Source organism: Rhinopithecus bieti, unplaced genomic scaffold, assembly GCF_001698545.2.
Source record: "Rhinopithecus bieti isolate Rb0 unplaced genomic scaffold, ASM169854v2 scaffold_41913, whole genome shotgun sequence".
Classification (NCBI taxonomy): domain Eukaryota; kingdom Metazoa; phylum Chordata; class Mammalia; order Primates; family Cercopithecidae; genus Rhinopithecus; species Rhinopithecus bieti.
Genome location: NW_016818964.1, coordinates 1,695,172 through 1,710,688, shown reverse-complemented (window position 1 = coordinate 1,710,688; position 15,517 = coordinate 1,695,172). Strand labels below are relative to the sequence as shown.

At 54.3% G+C, this 15,517-nt stretch overlaps 1 protein-coding gene across 2 annotated transcripts in view; it reads left to right on the top strand.

Annotated features, from left to right (window-relative positions):
• The first annotated feature begins 3,180 nt into the window (after nucleotides 1–3,180).
• Nucleotides 3,181–15,517, top strand: part of ITPK1 (inositol-tetrakisphosphate 1-kinase) — a 182,341-nt gene continuing 170,004 nt past the window's right edge. Inside the window, exon 1 of one of the 2 annotated variants that reach the window (XM_017857903.1) lies at nucleotides 3,181–3,422. In XM_017857903.1, the coding sequence (XP_017713392.1) occupies nucleotides 3,328–3,422 (95 nt within the window). In that variant the 5' untranslated portion in view covers nucleotides 3,181–3,327. The remainder of the gene's footprint in view (nucleotides 3,423–15,517) is intronic. The other variant, XM_017857901.1, reaches the window with a different exon arrangement.

The following is a 15,517-nucleotide window of genomic DNA, read 5'->3' as shown; positions in this document are numbered from 1 at the left end:
AAAAAATATATACACACACACACACACACACACACACAATTAGCCAGGCGTGGTAACATGTGCCTATAGTCCCAGTTACTTGGGGGGTTGAGGCAGGAGAATCACTTGAACCCGGGAGGTGCACTGGACTCTAGCCTGGGCGACAGAGTGAGACTCCATCTCAAAAAATAAAGTGAAATAAAATACCATTTAAAAAAAAAAAGAACTTCATCCAGCTGCTGTTCAGAGGTGACCACACACACACTGTCTTCAGGGTCTCTCCCAAGATCCCCTGGTCCGTTGTTCAGGCCTCATCTTCCTGCCCAGCTCCATTTTATCGTGCCCTTATTTACGGCGTTCTTGCCTTTTCACCCTCTGAAACTTTGCACCTGTTTTCCCCTTTGCCTGGCATGTTGCCTCCCTCCCCCACTGAACTCCTACTCATCCTTCAAGATCCAATGCCACAGTGTCCCCAGTCATGTAGCAAAATGGGAGATTGCCAACTTCCTTCCCATTTCCCTCTCAACTCTCACCCTGCGTTTCTTTCTTCCTTTTTTTTTTTTTTTTTTTGAGATGGAGTTTTGCCCTTGTTGCCCAGGCTGGAGTGCAATGGCGCGACCTCAGCTAACTGCAACCTCCGCCTCCCTGGTTCAAGCGATTCTCCTGCTTCAGCCTCCCGAGTAGCTGGGATTACAGGCATGCGCCACCATGCCCACCTAATTTTGTATTTTTAGTAGAGACGGAGTTTCTCTATGTTGTTCAGGCTGGCCTCAAACTCCCGATCTCAGGTGATCCGCCCGCCTCGGCCTCCCAAAGTGCTGTGATTACAGGCATGAGCCACTGCACCCAGCCTCACCCTGTGTTTCTAATCAATGGCTTGTGTCCATTTTCCTGCGCCACACCCTGGGCTCTCATGTGTTTGCCAAAGGAGTTAGGGAATTCCAGGAACCCTCCTGAACCATCCAGCCTCAACTGGTCTTTCAGTTCCTAAGAACAGCAGGACATTTAAAGTTGATGCCTGTAATCCCTACTGTTGACTTCAAGTGTCAAGTTTATTATTGCCGCCCCCATCCCCTTCGTTTTTACTCCCTTAGCCTTCTTTTATCCATTTTGTGCCTTGGCCCTAGGGGTCCTTGCCATGATCTTCCCTTTGTCCAGCTCTCCATGCCCCCCCAGGAGCCAGGCATTCTAAGCCACAGAGCTGACCCTGGAACCTGTCACCACTTCCCTTCTAGGCTCCCATGGCTTAAGAAACTCCAGTGCCCTTGCCAGTACCCGTCCCTAGCTGGCCCCCTGGAGGAGTCCTGTGTCCCACCCATCGCCTTTTCCACTCTCCACCCCATCCTTTTTCTCTATCTTGTTAAAGAAAAAAATTAATCAGATTCTCGTTAAAGATGGCAAGGAAGCCAGGCGCGGTGGCTCACGCCTGCAATCACAGCACTTTGGGAGGCCGAGGTGGTAGGACAGCTTGAGCCCAGGAGTTCGAGACCTGCCTGGGCAACACAGTGTAGTCCCAGCTGCTCGAGAGGCTGAGGTGGGAGGATCAGTTAAACAGGGGAATTCGAGACTGCAGTGAGCTATGACTGCACCACTGCACTCCAGCCTGGGCAGCACAGAGAGAAGCTTGTCTCCTTTTATTTTTTTTTGAGATGGAGTTTCTTAATGTAGGCCGGCCAGGGTGACCACATACCAAGCGTGAGGATATTCCTGACGGCAGGATTCTTGCTAAAACTGGACTAAGAAGGCCAAGGACAGAGCTCAAGGTCGCGGCCTGGTCAGAAAGAGGTCTCGGAGGAACCTGACTCAAGTGTGGTCAAAGGGAGTCTTTGTCACCCTCTGGCAACTTGGCTCTTTCGTGTCTCCCCGCCTCAATTCAAGCTCTTCCCCCTTCCCAGCTCCATCAATCTTGATTTCCAAGGCCAGCTTCAACGTCTCCTCTCAAACTTTTCTGAGCCTTCCCTCCACGGGAATCCATTTTTCCTGCCTGGGCCTGGGGAGAGAAGTCCATTTCTCCTTCCCAAACCCAGAGACCTTTGAGGCAGGAAAGCTCTCTGGCTGCCCCGCAGGGAAGGGCAGGGTAGGCGGGGTTTAGTGACTCCCCGGCGCCGACGCTTACTCGCACCCATGAGAAAGGGGTCTCCGGGGACGGCCGCTGTTGTCGCTGTCGCCTCCGGTCCCCGCCCCTTCCCCACTTCGTGAAGGGGACCCAGAGTGAGAGTTGTGGTCACGTCCTACGCCTACGAGGGCCCCTAGGTGTTTGTTCACCCCCTCCCCGGGGGCCCCATCCTGGGCCGGGGTCTGCTTCCTCGAGGGAAGGGGCGAATTCCTGGAAGGTCTCCGTCCGGGCGCAGCTGCAATGGATTGCGTTGGGGGCGCTGAACCCTGCTGGGGGTACAGAGACGCTTCCGAAACTCAGAGGCTCGGTCGCCCCCAAAAGCCAGGCAGAACACGCCCACACCGCACCTCCCTCCCCGAAGACCGCCCGGCCACGGCCGCCCCCAGGAAGCCCCGCGCCCTGCACCCGGGGACACAAACAGGCGCCGGGCGGCCGCGAGTGCCGGCGCGGCGCCTTTAAGAGGCGGCGGGCGGCGCTGCCCCCTGGCGGCCGCCCACTTCCTTGCCGCCGCGGGCTCAAGCGGGCGGCCGGGCCAGACGCGGGCTGCCGGCGGGCAGGGGCGGCTGAGTGCGCGGCGCTCGCCGGCCGGCCCCTTCTCGGGAGGACAGCGCGCGGGGACTAGGCCTGAGGAGGAAGTGGCGGCGGCGGCGGGCGGGTGAGGACCGCGGGCGGGCGGGTGGCCGCGTTGCCGCGCCGGGGTCCGAGCGCGCCCGGGAATACGGCCCGGCCGGGAACGTCCGAGGGCGGACCCGGGCGGGAGGAAGAGGGAGGAAGGGCTTGGAGGCCGCGCTTCTGCCGCCGCCGAGGGCGCGTGGCGGGCCGGCGCGGCGGGAGGGCGGGCAGGCGGGGCCGGTGTCTGTGGAGGCGGCTTCCCTCCTAGGGGCCTGGCACAGCACCGGTCAGGCTCAGCCCTGCCCCGCCGGCAGGCGGAGCGGCGCGGCGCTCGCGAGCCGGTGGGCGGGAGGGCGAGGCCCGCGGGCGGCGGGGGCTGTTGGCCGTGGCAGCTTGGCCAGCAGTGGCCTTCCAGCGGCTGAGCGCCGCCCGCCTGCCTCCCGGCCGCCCGGCCGCGCCCGCCCGCCCCGCGCGGCGGGACTGCGCGTCCCAGCTCCGATCCCCGTTCCGCGTCCCCGCCGCCGGGAGGAGGTGCCCACTCGCTCGCGGCGCGCGCTGGCCGCCAGACTCGGCCTGTGGGCGATTTCCTCCGGACCCAGGCTCCCCGCCCGAGGAGGAAGATGCAGACCTTTCTGAAAGGAAAGAGAGTTGGCTACTGGCTGAGCGAGAAGAAAATCAAGAAGCTCAATTTCCAGGCCTTCGCCGAGCTGTGCAGGTAAGGAGGGACGCGGCGCCGGTGCCCGGGGACCCCCGGCCCGAGTCCGGTGCAGCCTCAGCGGTTGTTTTGGGAGGTCGGAGCCAAACGGGAAGAAGTGACGCGCGGGGAGACTGAGTCCAAGCAGCCAGGTGGCGGTGGCGGCCGCCGGCCGCGTTCCAGGGAAGCGGTGGCCGGTGCGGGCGAGGTGGCACGGACCGGGGCGCTCAGGTGCACAGTGACCCGGCTGGGGAGGCCCCCAGCAGCCTAAGGCGCGGTGGGAGTGCTGCTGAGGATTGCGGAGGGACCTGGGAAATCGGGGCATCCACGCTGTGGGCTAGGGGCTTGAGGGTACTTTTGGACCGGAGTGTTTTTCTTCCTTCACCCCCTTCCCTTTCGTGAAGAAAGGGCACCCACGTTTGTGGACCACCTACTATGTGCCCCGCGTGTGCTCGGCTCTTGAGGCTGTCATTGCATATCATGAGGATAAGCCCAGTTGAAGCGAGTAGCAATTCTTGGCATGTATGTGGTGATTTGCTGTCTCATTAGAGCTTCTCAGCAGCCCTGCAAATTGGCCAGGGTGGTGATTCTGGGCCACGTGTCTGAGAGGGTGGACCGATCGGCAGAGAAGCGGGGTACCTCGCTTGGGGTCCCGCAGTTAGGGAGTGGCTGGTGCGTAGAAGGTGCTGGGTAAATGCCCGTAGTGTGGAGTGGCCTTTTGCCATCTGGGCCGTGTGCCCCTGCTCCCACCATGCTGGTGCTCCTTGGCGGAGTCTCCGGTGTTTAACAGATCACGTTCTTAATAAATTACGTTCTTAATAAATAAGTCTTGGGTCAGGTAGGCCTTCCCTTGCTCCACAACTGTGACTTTGCCTCTGAGAAGCAGTTAAGTCCTTTTCTCAGTGCAAGCCTAAGAGAATCCAGCTCTGAAAACCTTTTGCAAACTCCAGGTGGAAACCTTTTGTGATGCAGCTGGTTAGATTGATTTTTGAAAATGGGTTCTACTTGCATTTTTGTCCCTGTGGGGGCACCACATATCTTGGAGAATTGAACAGTTGGATTTCCGTATCCCCTGGTGCTCCTGGGGCGAGTGGCTGGTCTGAGCTGGCATGCGCAGGTGGGCCTGGCAGCACCTCTGTGTACCTGATGCCTGTCCCAAGGGCCTGCTGCTCCTTTGCCCCGTGCAAGCCCGGCAGGCGCTCTTCCTGCAGCCAGAGGTGCGCAGCTTGTATAAGATAGTGCCTAGTTCTTTATCCCTTGGTCTGGGAATGGAGTTGGCTGCCTTCTCCCAGGCCGGTTCCCTCTTCATGATCGATAGGGCATGCAGAGTGGTCCCAGCAATTCATGAAGAAATCAGGAGGAGCTCAAAGCCAGAGCTTTGAAAATGAGTCTTAGGACCCTTGGAACATTACAAAAGGGTACTTGAACATTGTACGGCGGGTACACTCTCTTGTGGGAAGGGCATTCTAAAACACTGAAGAAATTTGGAGAAGCCCCTTTGGCATGTTCTCAAAGTCCAGTTCTGATGTGAGGCACCGGAGCTCCCCCTGCAGTCATATAAGACTTGGGAAATCCCAGTGAATACCTCGCACCCTTTGTACTGCTGTCTGTATTTGTGTCATCTTGTGTCTGCAACTCAAGCTTGAGGCTTGTCATTGGGTTGGCTTGTTTTACTTGGTAATTAGGAGGCTCTAGCAAAATATTCCTCGCCAAGACTCACAACTAGGTCCTCGTGCTGGACCTGCAGATTGGCTTGACCTTGTAGACATTCTTCCTTTAAAGGGGTGGGAGGTTCAGGGCAGGCTATGGTATCAACGTTCTGGGGGGTAGAGCATTAATTTTTCTGAAATGGTTGTTGTCTTCAAAGTCTAGTTCCCTTCCTTTAGCCAAAATATTGGCTTCAAAGAAGGCAGAAGGCATCAGGCTCATTCTAGAACCCGAGGAAGCTCACTTTGTGTTTTCACTAGGGAAGCTTTAGATATTTTATCACTTAAGCCTAAGAAGGAAAAGAAAACACCAAAAAGAGTTTTTCCGTTTCTTCTTTATTACTTTCAGGGCAGTGCCCCCTGGTGGCCACATTTCTATACTGGCTGCAAAATGCTGCAACTGTTGAGCCAGTGACCAGGGAGCCCCATGAGGTTGTTTTGTTTGGTGTGAGGGCCGATGAGACTTTAGTGGCTGAGAGACAGTGCAAATGACATGATCATGTTTTCCACATTCAGAATCTGGGGGCGCAGGGCTTCTGTGTTGACCGGTGATGAATTGTCTATGAATTCCCTAATGAAAAAGTCTAAAGGTATTTGAAAATGGCCCTGCTCTGGACCAGGTACAGTGTCTCCTGTCTGTAATCCCAGCACTTTGGGAGGCCAAGTGGGTGGATCACGAGGTCAGGAGATCGAGACCATCTGGCTAACATGGTGAAACCCTGTCTCTACTAAAAATACAAAAATTAGCTGGGCATGGTGGTGGGCGCTTGTAGTCCCAGGTACTCAGGAGGCTGAGGCAGGAGAATCACTTGAACCTGGGAGGTAGAGGTTGCCGTAAGTCGAGATCGCGCCACTGCACTTCAGCCTGGGTGACAGAGCAAGACTCCATCTCAAAAAAAAAAAAAAAAAAAGAAAAGAAAATGGCCCTGCTCTGAATGTTTGGGCAAAGAATGACCCAAGTGGTCTGGCCCGGTGTGGGTTGTTTAGCTGAATGTCTGGCCTTGTAAAAATCTGATCTCAGAGCAGGAAGAGATGTTGGCCATCATCTCATCCAGCCCCTTTGTCTTACAGGTGGGGAAACCCGTCAAGAGAGGGGGCAGGTTCCGGACTCTTGCTCTTTTCCTTTAACTTCTAGAATGGGTCCAACCTGGCTACCTTGAGACTTGCCTTTCTTATTGGGCATCTCCGACAATAAGGCAGTCCCCCGCATTATCTTTCCAGGGGTCTGGTGGCTGCTATTTAGCCCCCAGGACACATTCCTTACAAGGCTGAGCCCCTCTGCAAGTGTAACCCTTGTCCTGGTGTAAGGGTTTGGGGGGTAGGGCACGTTGATGGCAACAGTGGGTGGTTAGAGCCACTTCGTGGGAAGTGTCCCACCTGCCGTAGGTAGGGACAGGGGCCAACCTTTTCAGATGTACACTCTGATAGGATGGGGCTCTGCTGGCCAGCAGATGGGCCTTTGAATCTGCTTGTTTGTCAGTGGTACTGTTTGTTCCTGTTGCCATCCTGTTTCTTCCCCTTTCTACGTGGACACGGCTCTGGTTGTGTTCTCTTGTACCCCTCCCACCTGCCTTCCCTAGCCTGGGAGCAACCCTGTAGGTCTCCCACACCACCCCCTCTTTGTGGCTTTTTTTTTTTTTTTTTGAGGCGGAATCTCGCTTTGTCACCCAGCCTGGAGTGCAGTGGCGCAATCTCAGCTCGCTGCAACCTCTACCTCCCAGGTTCAAGCAATTCTCCTGCCTCAGCCTCCTGAGTAGCTGGGATTACAGGCGCCTGCCACCATGCCTGGCTAATTATTGTATTTTTAGTAGAGGTGGAGTTTTACCATGTTGGCCAGGCTGATCTCGAACTCCTGACCTCAGGTGGTCCACCTGCCTTGGCCTCCCGCTTTTTCTAGATGCTCAGAAGGGGCTTCAGAGGGGAGTGAAGAAATTAAAGCTGTTAGTTGGCAATACTGGGTGATATTAATTTAATTTTTAATTTTGTAGTTCTCTACAGTGCCTCACTGGGGAATGCTGGCTGGCCCCAGTTTCCCCAGCTCGTGTTTTCTGTGCCTCCTCCTCTCCTCCAGCTCTTCCTCTCTGTTCCATTCTTTCTGTGGCTGAACCTACGCTGCAGGAGGTGGGGGCGGAAGAGGCACATGACTTGGTGAAGCTTTCCGTATAAAATTTGGGTGAACCTCATCTGTCTTTACTGTAATAATTGCTGATTTTTAATGAAGTGCTTCCAGGGACCTCATCTCATTTAATCCTTCCAGCAGCCCAGGGATGGAGGGATGAGTGATGGAGGGATGAGGAATGAGGGATGAGGGATGAAGGGATGAGGAAACACAGGCCCTGGGAGTATACGGGACCTGCACAGCCAATTAGAGGGCTTTCTTGCGTCCACTCCTGAGGCCTTTGTGCTGAGAATGTGGCTTCCTTGTTTATTTGCCCAGGTTAGGCTGGGGCTTCCAGGAGGCTCCAGAAGCACAAGAATGTCTGTGAGTTTCTCATCCTCCAGAGACTTGGAGGCCAGCTGGGCTGACTCGGCTTGCAAGAAACGTGTTTCTGGAGCAATCTCAGACCTTGGTTTCCCACCAGGGACCCATTTGTCCCAATACCTTAGAAGGGACTGAGGAGTTCATTAATGCTAATGTTTATGAGCACCCTCGGTAGGTAGCCCAGGTCCGCCCCTGCTCTCACGGGGCTGGGAGTTTGGTGTCAACAGTAAACTGGCTTGGGAGGCGTGCCAGTGAGAGTGTAGCATGCCACCGGGCCTGTCCCTTCCCCTTGAGCCCTACATTTGTTCCTTTAAAATAGGGCCATCTCCAAGGCCCTTTTCTGCAGGAATGGCTTAGCATTCTGGTCTGGAATTCTTTCGGGAGATTCTCTGGGGGGAGGAAGGAGGATCTTTTCCAGGATTAAGTGATGCTGGTCTGTGGGTGGGTATTTTTTTATTTGTTTTAATGTCTGGATTTACCACCATTTCTGGGGTGCAGAGGTGGGAGGAGGTGCTGACTGAGGTTTTCTTTGCAGCAGTGCATAGGGAGTATTCAAAACCCAGCCTTGCAAATGAACACTTTCTACCAGCCTCCTGGGGAGCAAACAGAACTTCACCTGGGAGGAAGCGTCCGTGTGTACATGGGTTGTCTGTCGAAGGGACTGCGTCTGTTTTAGGCCTGGCTCCGTGGCTGACTGCCCACGTGCCCCGTGACCCTCGACACATTCCCTACCCGTCTGTGCCTCATTTTTCTCATCTGTGAGGGTAATAATTTAGCTTAGGGTTGCAAGCATCAAATGAGGGAATTGGCTAAAGGGTTCAGGATAGTGCCTGGAGCTCTGTCAGTGGCGGCAACCGCTGCTGTCATCATCCCTGTGGAGTGAGCGAGTGGGTCTCTGCCCACGGATGCCTCTCTATTCAGGGACCTTTGGCCTTTGTAGATTTAGTGTTCTTGGTTTTGGCAGTTTGCAAGTCACCCTGAAGGCCATGATGGCTGAACTGGTCATCTTGCAGGGATGTGGGGTTTGTGGATTTGAAACTGTTCAGTGGGCACAGCTAAGGAGGGGAGCCTGGCTTTCCCGGTGGCCTTTCAGCATCACAGCAGGGTTCTGTTCTCCTTTAGCACATGGCCCACCTGAATCTTACAGCCCCCCAGGAGGTGGAGGTGCTGTCCCCACCTACTTTATGGATGCGGAAGCTGAGAAATTTATGTTAAGGTGCTACTTGTATATTTTCAAGTTTGGAGATTGAGAAAAGTTTGTTCTGGGGGTTTCCTGAAAATGCCAAGTCTCCACTAGTAATCTTGTTACTATGACTAGCTATCATTTATTGTTTTCTATATCTTTTTGAATATTTAAGACATTCACATATCAAAACAAATTCAGAAGACTCAGAATATACAATGAAATGTCAGCCCCGTTTGCTTCTCGTTCCTGCGTTCTAGTTCCCTGGGGCAGTCTGTTTCTATAGGTGTTTATGCATACACAGGGGCGCATGCAGGTGTGGTTCTCTCCATATGTATCTACTGTTGTGCTCTTGCTCATTGCATGGGACTGTGTGTCTTGGAGAAACTCCACATCACTGCTTCATTTGGAGACAGTTTTGTATTATTGCCCCTTTTTTAAAAACAGCTGTGTGGTCCAGTTCTTAAAAGGATGGAACATGTGTCTTCCCCTGGTGTTGGTTTCTGCTGGTATGGGCAGCACGACAATACCCTGTCCCCTTGCCTGGGTGTACGTTGCTAGATGAGGAGGGCTGGGTCAGAGGGCACAGGCATTTTACTTTTTAATACTTTGTGTGTGTGTGTGTGAGACGGAGTCTCCCTCAGTCGCCCAGGCTGGAGTGCAGTGGCGCGATCTTGGCTCACTGCAACCTCCGCCTCCCAGGTTCAAGTGATTCTGCTGCCTCAGCTTCCCTAGTAGCTGGAACTACAGTCATGCACCACCACGCCCGGCTAATTTTTGTATTTTTAGTAGAGACTGGGTTTCGCCGTCTTGGCTAGGTTGGTCCGAACTCTTGGCCTCAATTGATCTGCCCACCTCAGCCTCCCAAAGTGCTGGGATTACAGTCATGAGCCACTACGCCCAGCTTTTTCATACATGTTCTGAAACTGCTCACAAATTTCACTATGTCAGTCCCAGTGACAGTGAATGGGAGAGCCTGCGTTGCACACCCTCCTGCGCTTGGCGCTGGGACAAATCTGTGGGTGAGATGGTCCTCTGGATTCGTATTTTGCTTAGTGAGATAGTGAGATTGAGGAGTTTAGGTTGTTGGGGGCTGACTGCAGGCACCCAGAAGAGCTGGGTGCACCTGCATGGTGGGCTGGGCGCCAGTGTTTCTAACCACTGGACCATCCTGCCTTTACTGGTTATTTCTCCTACATGGTTTAGCAGGTTTGGGACATTCAGTAAATACTTAGTCAAGTGCCCCAAGAGCACAGTTCCTAACAGTTGGATGTAAATAGGGTTTCAGTTCCCACTCATTTTGAATTCAGCTGGAAAGCTACTTTTGAGAGAATGCTATGGCACTTCCCTTTTAAAAAGTAACATTCATTTTAGAAAGCAAAGCATTCAGGAGCTGTGCACCTCCTTCTTTCCCTTGCAAAGTCACTGTCTTTTTTTTTTTTTTTTTTTTTTTTTTTTTTTTTTTTTTTGGAGGGGGGCTGCTCTGTCACCCAGGCTGGAGTGCTGTGGCCGGATTTCCGCTCACTTCAAGCTCCGCCTCCCGGCTTCACGCCATTCTCCTGTCTCAGCCTCCCGAGTAGCTGGGACTACAGGCGCCGCCACGTCGCCCGGCTAGTTTTTTGTAGTTTTAGTAGAGATGGGGTTTCACCGTGTTAGCCAGGATGGTCTCGATCTCCTGACCTCGTGATCCGCCCGTCTCGGCCTCCCAAAGTGCTGGGATTACAGGCTTGAGCCACCGCGCCCGGCCCAAAGTCACTGTCTTAAACACCTTCCCCATCCTGCATGAATTGGGCCCAGCCCAGCCTCTCCCACTCTGGTAGCCCTTGGGGAGCCGGCCTGGGTGTGTGTGGCCTTGCTCTGGAGAGGGTGTGGGACTCCCGAGAGCTGGCCCACGGTCACACAGTGGAAATGTGGGAGGGGAACTTGCCTCACTCCAAACTGAGTGCTCCCCGTTCACCACTGGCCAAAGCCTCCTTGTGAACAGGCCCTACCTCCCGGCTGCAGCCCATGGTGTGTGTTAGAGTGGCCAGGCCATACCTGTGGGGCTGTTTGAATATTTCTGGGACTTCGTTGTGCTGCTTCGAGCCTGCTCAGAAAGCAGCTGCCCTTGTGGCCTGCATCTCCCCAGCAGAGCCTCATGGGCTGGTTTCTGTAGGTGTATCCTCCGGACAGCCCCAGGGAGTGCTCCCACAACCGCTTTTAGGGTCTGGTGGGGTGGATCTGAGATTCATGTCAGAGATCCCGTGGAGCCGTGGAGTGTTGAGAATCACTCCCACAAGGGAGTCCCGGACTCTGGACCCCCCTCCCCATCCCCTACCCCTCCAGGCCCTTGAGTGCTGGGTGCCCCACCCTGTTAATTGCTCATGGTGTTCCAGGGCACACCTGTGGCAGAGGCCACCTGCAGACTCAGCTGCCCCAGAGGGCAAATCGAGACCCACAGGCCAAAGATCCTCCCAGACAGCTTCAGGGAGATGTCTTCGTTCTCTCACACCATCAGAATCTTCAGTGATACTTAGGCCCCCACCACTGGGCCTGTTCTTTCTCTCTGACTTGCTCATTGTCCTGCTTATTTTAAGTCCGTCTTGTTTTTAAGTAGTTGGTTCCATGAAGGTAGAGATTTTGGCAGCTTTATTTACTGCTGAAACCCCAGTGCCTATACCAGTGCACGTAGGAGCTCAAAAAAGAATCTGTTAGTGGCCAGGTGTGATGGCTTATACCTGTAATCCCAGCACTTTGGGAGGCCGAGGAGGGCAGATCATTTGAGGTCAGGAGTTCAAGACCAGCCTGGGCAACATGGTGAATACCCATCTCTACTAAAAATAAAAAAAATTAGCAGGGCATGGTGGCAGGTGCTTGTTATCCCAGCTACTTGGGAGGCTGAGGCAGGAGAATTGCTTGAGCTCGGGAGGTGGAGATTGCAGTGAGCCAAGATTGCACCATTGCACTCCAGCCTGGGCGACACAGCTGGACTCTGTCTCAAAAAAGAAAAAAAAAAAGTATGTTAGTGGATTAATAACTGCCTGGTGGTTTTTGGAAACCTTTTTCGTGTCCCTATGGCTCAGCCAAAGCCACTTGTGACTCTGGAGTGCTCTGGGTCAGGAAGGAACCCCCAGGGGTGGGGGAGATGGGGAGGGAGTTAGGTGGTAAGTCCCAGGTTCCGGAGGGGCTCGTGGGCAAGTCCTGAGCATCTGCCCTCGCCAGTCCTGTGCTGGGGTGCCAGTCTTTGCTGGCATATACACCTGCGGGAGGTGAAGGCAAACCAGCTCTCAGATGCACTGGAAATCTGCAAGGTGTGAGTAGAGCCAGGAAACCTGAAAACAGGAGAGAACCATGGCGCAGTGACTGTAGCCACTTTAGCACTCTGTGGTCAGAGAAGGCCTCTCTGAGGAGGCGATGTTCAGCGAAAGGGGCCTAGAACTCTCTCCAGGAGCTAAAGGACTCACAAGGTGGACGGTGTCCACTGTGTAGAGGCCACACACTCTGGTCTGCCTCTGCCATAAGCCCTGGGTTCCATGTGGACTGGAGGGCAGGCAGCTCTGGGCAGAACTGAGGCCGGTTTCCACTTTAGACAGGGTGGTTCAAGGAGGTGTCAGGGTGTCCTTCTAGAGCCATGTTTCCTGACCGTTTGACCTTCCTCCCATCCGAGGGAGGCTGCAGTTATGCCCTCGGGGTCAGGGATAGGAAGACAAAAATGCTTCCCTTCGGTCTGGCTCAGTCCAGCCTTTGTGTTCAGGAAATGAGCCGCTCTGGGTTGTGGGGTGGTGGTGGATGGGGTGGTGGTGGGTGGTCAGCTGACCTTTCTCAAGGATCAGGTTAGGCCTCAGGTGCCCAAGGGAGCAGAGGGAAGCCACGCCTAAAGTGTGTGCTCTTTGGCAGTCATCAAATCTTCCTCCAAGTTACTTGTTTGCCAAACTTGCCCAACAAAAGAGGTACCAGGGGCTGGGCACGGTGGCTCACTCCTATAATCCCAGCACTTTGACATTCTGAGGCGGGCGGATCACCTGAAGTCAGGAGTTCAAGACCAGCTTGGCCAACATGGCGAAACCCCATCTCTACTAAAAATACAAAAAAATCAGCTGGGTATGGTGACGGCACCTGTAATCCCAGCTGCTCAGGAGGCTGAGGCAGGAGAATCGCTTGAAACCGGGAGGTGGATGTTGCAGTGAGCTGAGATCGCGCCACTGTACTCCAGCCTGGGCGACATGAGTGAAACTCTGTCTCAAAAAAAAAGAAAAAAAAAAAAACCCACAAAAATTAGCTGGGTGTCATGGTGGGTGCCAGTAATCCCAGCTACTACTTGGGAGGCTGAGGTGGGAGAATCGCTTGAACTCAGAAGGTGGAGGTTGCGGTGAGCCAAGATTGCATCACTGCACTCCAGCCTGGGTGACAGCAAGACTCTGTCTCCAAAAAAAAAAAAAAAAAAAAAGCTACCAGGGGCCCTGGGGAGAAGTACACTGGAGTCTACCTTCCCTGTGAGGTGAAGCTTCCCCTGGGAAAGGGGCTGGGGAGCTCCTTGTGAGGTACCCTGATGATTCTTACAAGAAACTACTCACTGTCATTTCATAAAGTGCCTCACTAGACCATAACCCAAAACTGTCAGGCGTGGGCAAGCACCGAGTTAGCCAAGGCTGAGGCAGTGTCTTCAGACTTCCCAGGGGCAGGGCCCCTCCAGGAGGTGTGCTGGAGCCAGAGGTTCCCATGCTGGCTCCTGGGTCTCTGTACCCTGAGCTCACCGTGGGAATCTCCAGTCTAGCACTGGAGGCTTCACTGGAGCCCCCTCATGCAGGAGGGAAACATGGCAGGGGCGCCAGGTCGTCAGCCCAGCCTAGTTCTCCCTGCTGTTGCTACCTTTTGCGAAATTCCTTCTCAAAAGAAGCCTTTTCAAATTTCTTGCCTATGGCTGCTGGTTCGCCCGGAATGTATAGAAAGGAGCTAGTTTTGCACAGGAGACATTCCTGGGACTGACCTGGCCAGATAGACACTTGTGGCGTATTCCTCGGCAGTTTACGTTGCAAACCCATGGACTCCTTAGCAATCATTCTCATTGGCCTAGGGTCACTCTGGGTGCTCTTGGAGCCCAAGCCAGAAACTGGGCCTCTGGGCTTGTTTAGGTGGCCTGCTGTGCTTTCCCGGGGCCGTGTTGCTTCCCCTCTGCCCCCTTGTACATTTATGGCTCATGCCAGATCGCAGAGGATCCTGAGAACCTACCATGGGGGTCAGGCACTATTGCAGATGGGGTAACTACCCTCCGGGATGGGTGAGGGGTCTTCCTTTGCTAGATGAGAACCCTGAGGCTCAGGGAGAGGCGAGGTGCTTGGTCACTCAGCTGTGAGTGGCACAGGTTGGATTCACCCTCAGGGATGGGTGACTCCTGAAACCATGCTGTTTCCACCCTGCCAGGTCGCCTTTATCTTCAGCACAGCATCCAACCGCCGTCGATCGGTGTGGTATCCAGTGTCAGGAAAATCAAGGTGTTCTTTTCTTTTCTTTTTTTTTTTGAGATGGAGTTTCACTATTGTCACCCAGGCCAGAGTGCAATGGTGTGATCTTGGTTCACTGCAGCCTCCCCCTCAGCCTCCCCAGTAGCTGGGATTACAGGCATCCACCATCACACCCAGCAAATTTTTGTATTTTTAGTGGAGACGAAGTTTCACCATGTCAGGCTAGGTTTTACCATGCCAGGCTAGTCTTGAACTCCTGACCTCAGGTAATCTACTCAACTTGGCCTCACAAAATGCTGGGATTACACGTGTGAGCCACCACGCCCAGCCTCAAGGGGTTTTTTCCTGAGCATCCTTTGTGTGCAGTTGTTGGGCCCAGAGGGATAGTGCATGGTGGAGATGGCAGTGAAGTTGGAGCAGGAGACTTGCCCTGAGCCTCTGCCCTCCCAACTGTAAAGCGGGTGTAGTGCACCTGCCCTAGGGCCAAATGACAGGATTCCCCCTCCACCCAAGAGGCCACCTCACCTGCCCTCCTACCCGCCTATGGCAGGGCCTGGGGCGTCTGACACATCTCTGCTGGGAGCTGCCACCCGTCTTTTTCTGGGGGATCCTCCAGTGGTCAGCTTGCTGCTTCCTGGGCACGGCAGGGCATGGTAGGTGGGTGCAGAGAGAACGCTTCTGTGGCAGTTTCACTTTCATTTCTGCCTCACACCCTGTTTCCATCCAACAGTCAAGGGCTGGGCTGCGGAGGTGAGGAAACATCCGGTCTCCACCCTGGGGTGCTTGTCCTAGTGCAGTTTCCCAGGCCTCCCCCTCCCCTGGAACGAATCTGGGGTGGGCCATGACATCTTCTTTTTAAAAAACACCCCATTCATTCCTTTATGCACTCCCATGCCACATACTTACTGAGTGCCTGCTGCATGCTGGGCACTGCTGGGTTCTGGGGATTGATACAGCAGTGAGCACCACAGTCTCCTGGAGCCCCAGGGTCAGTCTTAGGGAGAGCTTCAGGGCAGTTGTCTCGCCACTGAGCAGTTCTTGCCCACAGTGTGCTGGGTCACGCACCTCTCAGGGTCCTGGGCTCGTGAGTTTCTTGTTATTATTATTATTATTATTATTTTGAGACGGAGTCTCGCTCTGTCATCCAGGCTGGAGTGCAGTGGCCGGATCTCAGCTCACTGCAAGCTCCGCCTCCCGGGTTCACGCCATTCTCCTGTCTCAGCCTCCCGGGTAGCTGGGACTACAGGCGCCGCCACGTCGCCCGGCTAGTTTTTTGTAGTTTTTAGTAGAGACGGGGTTTCACC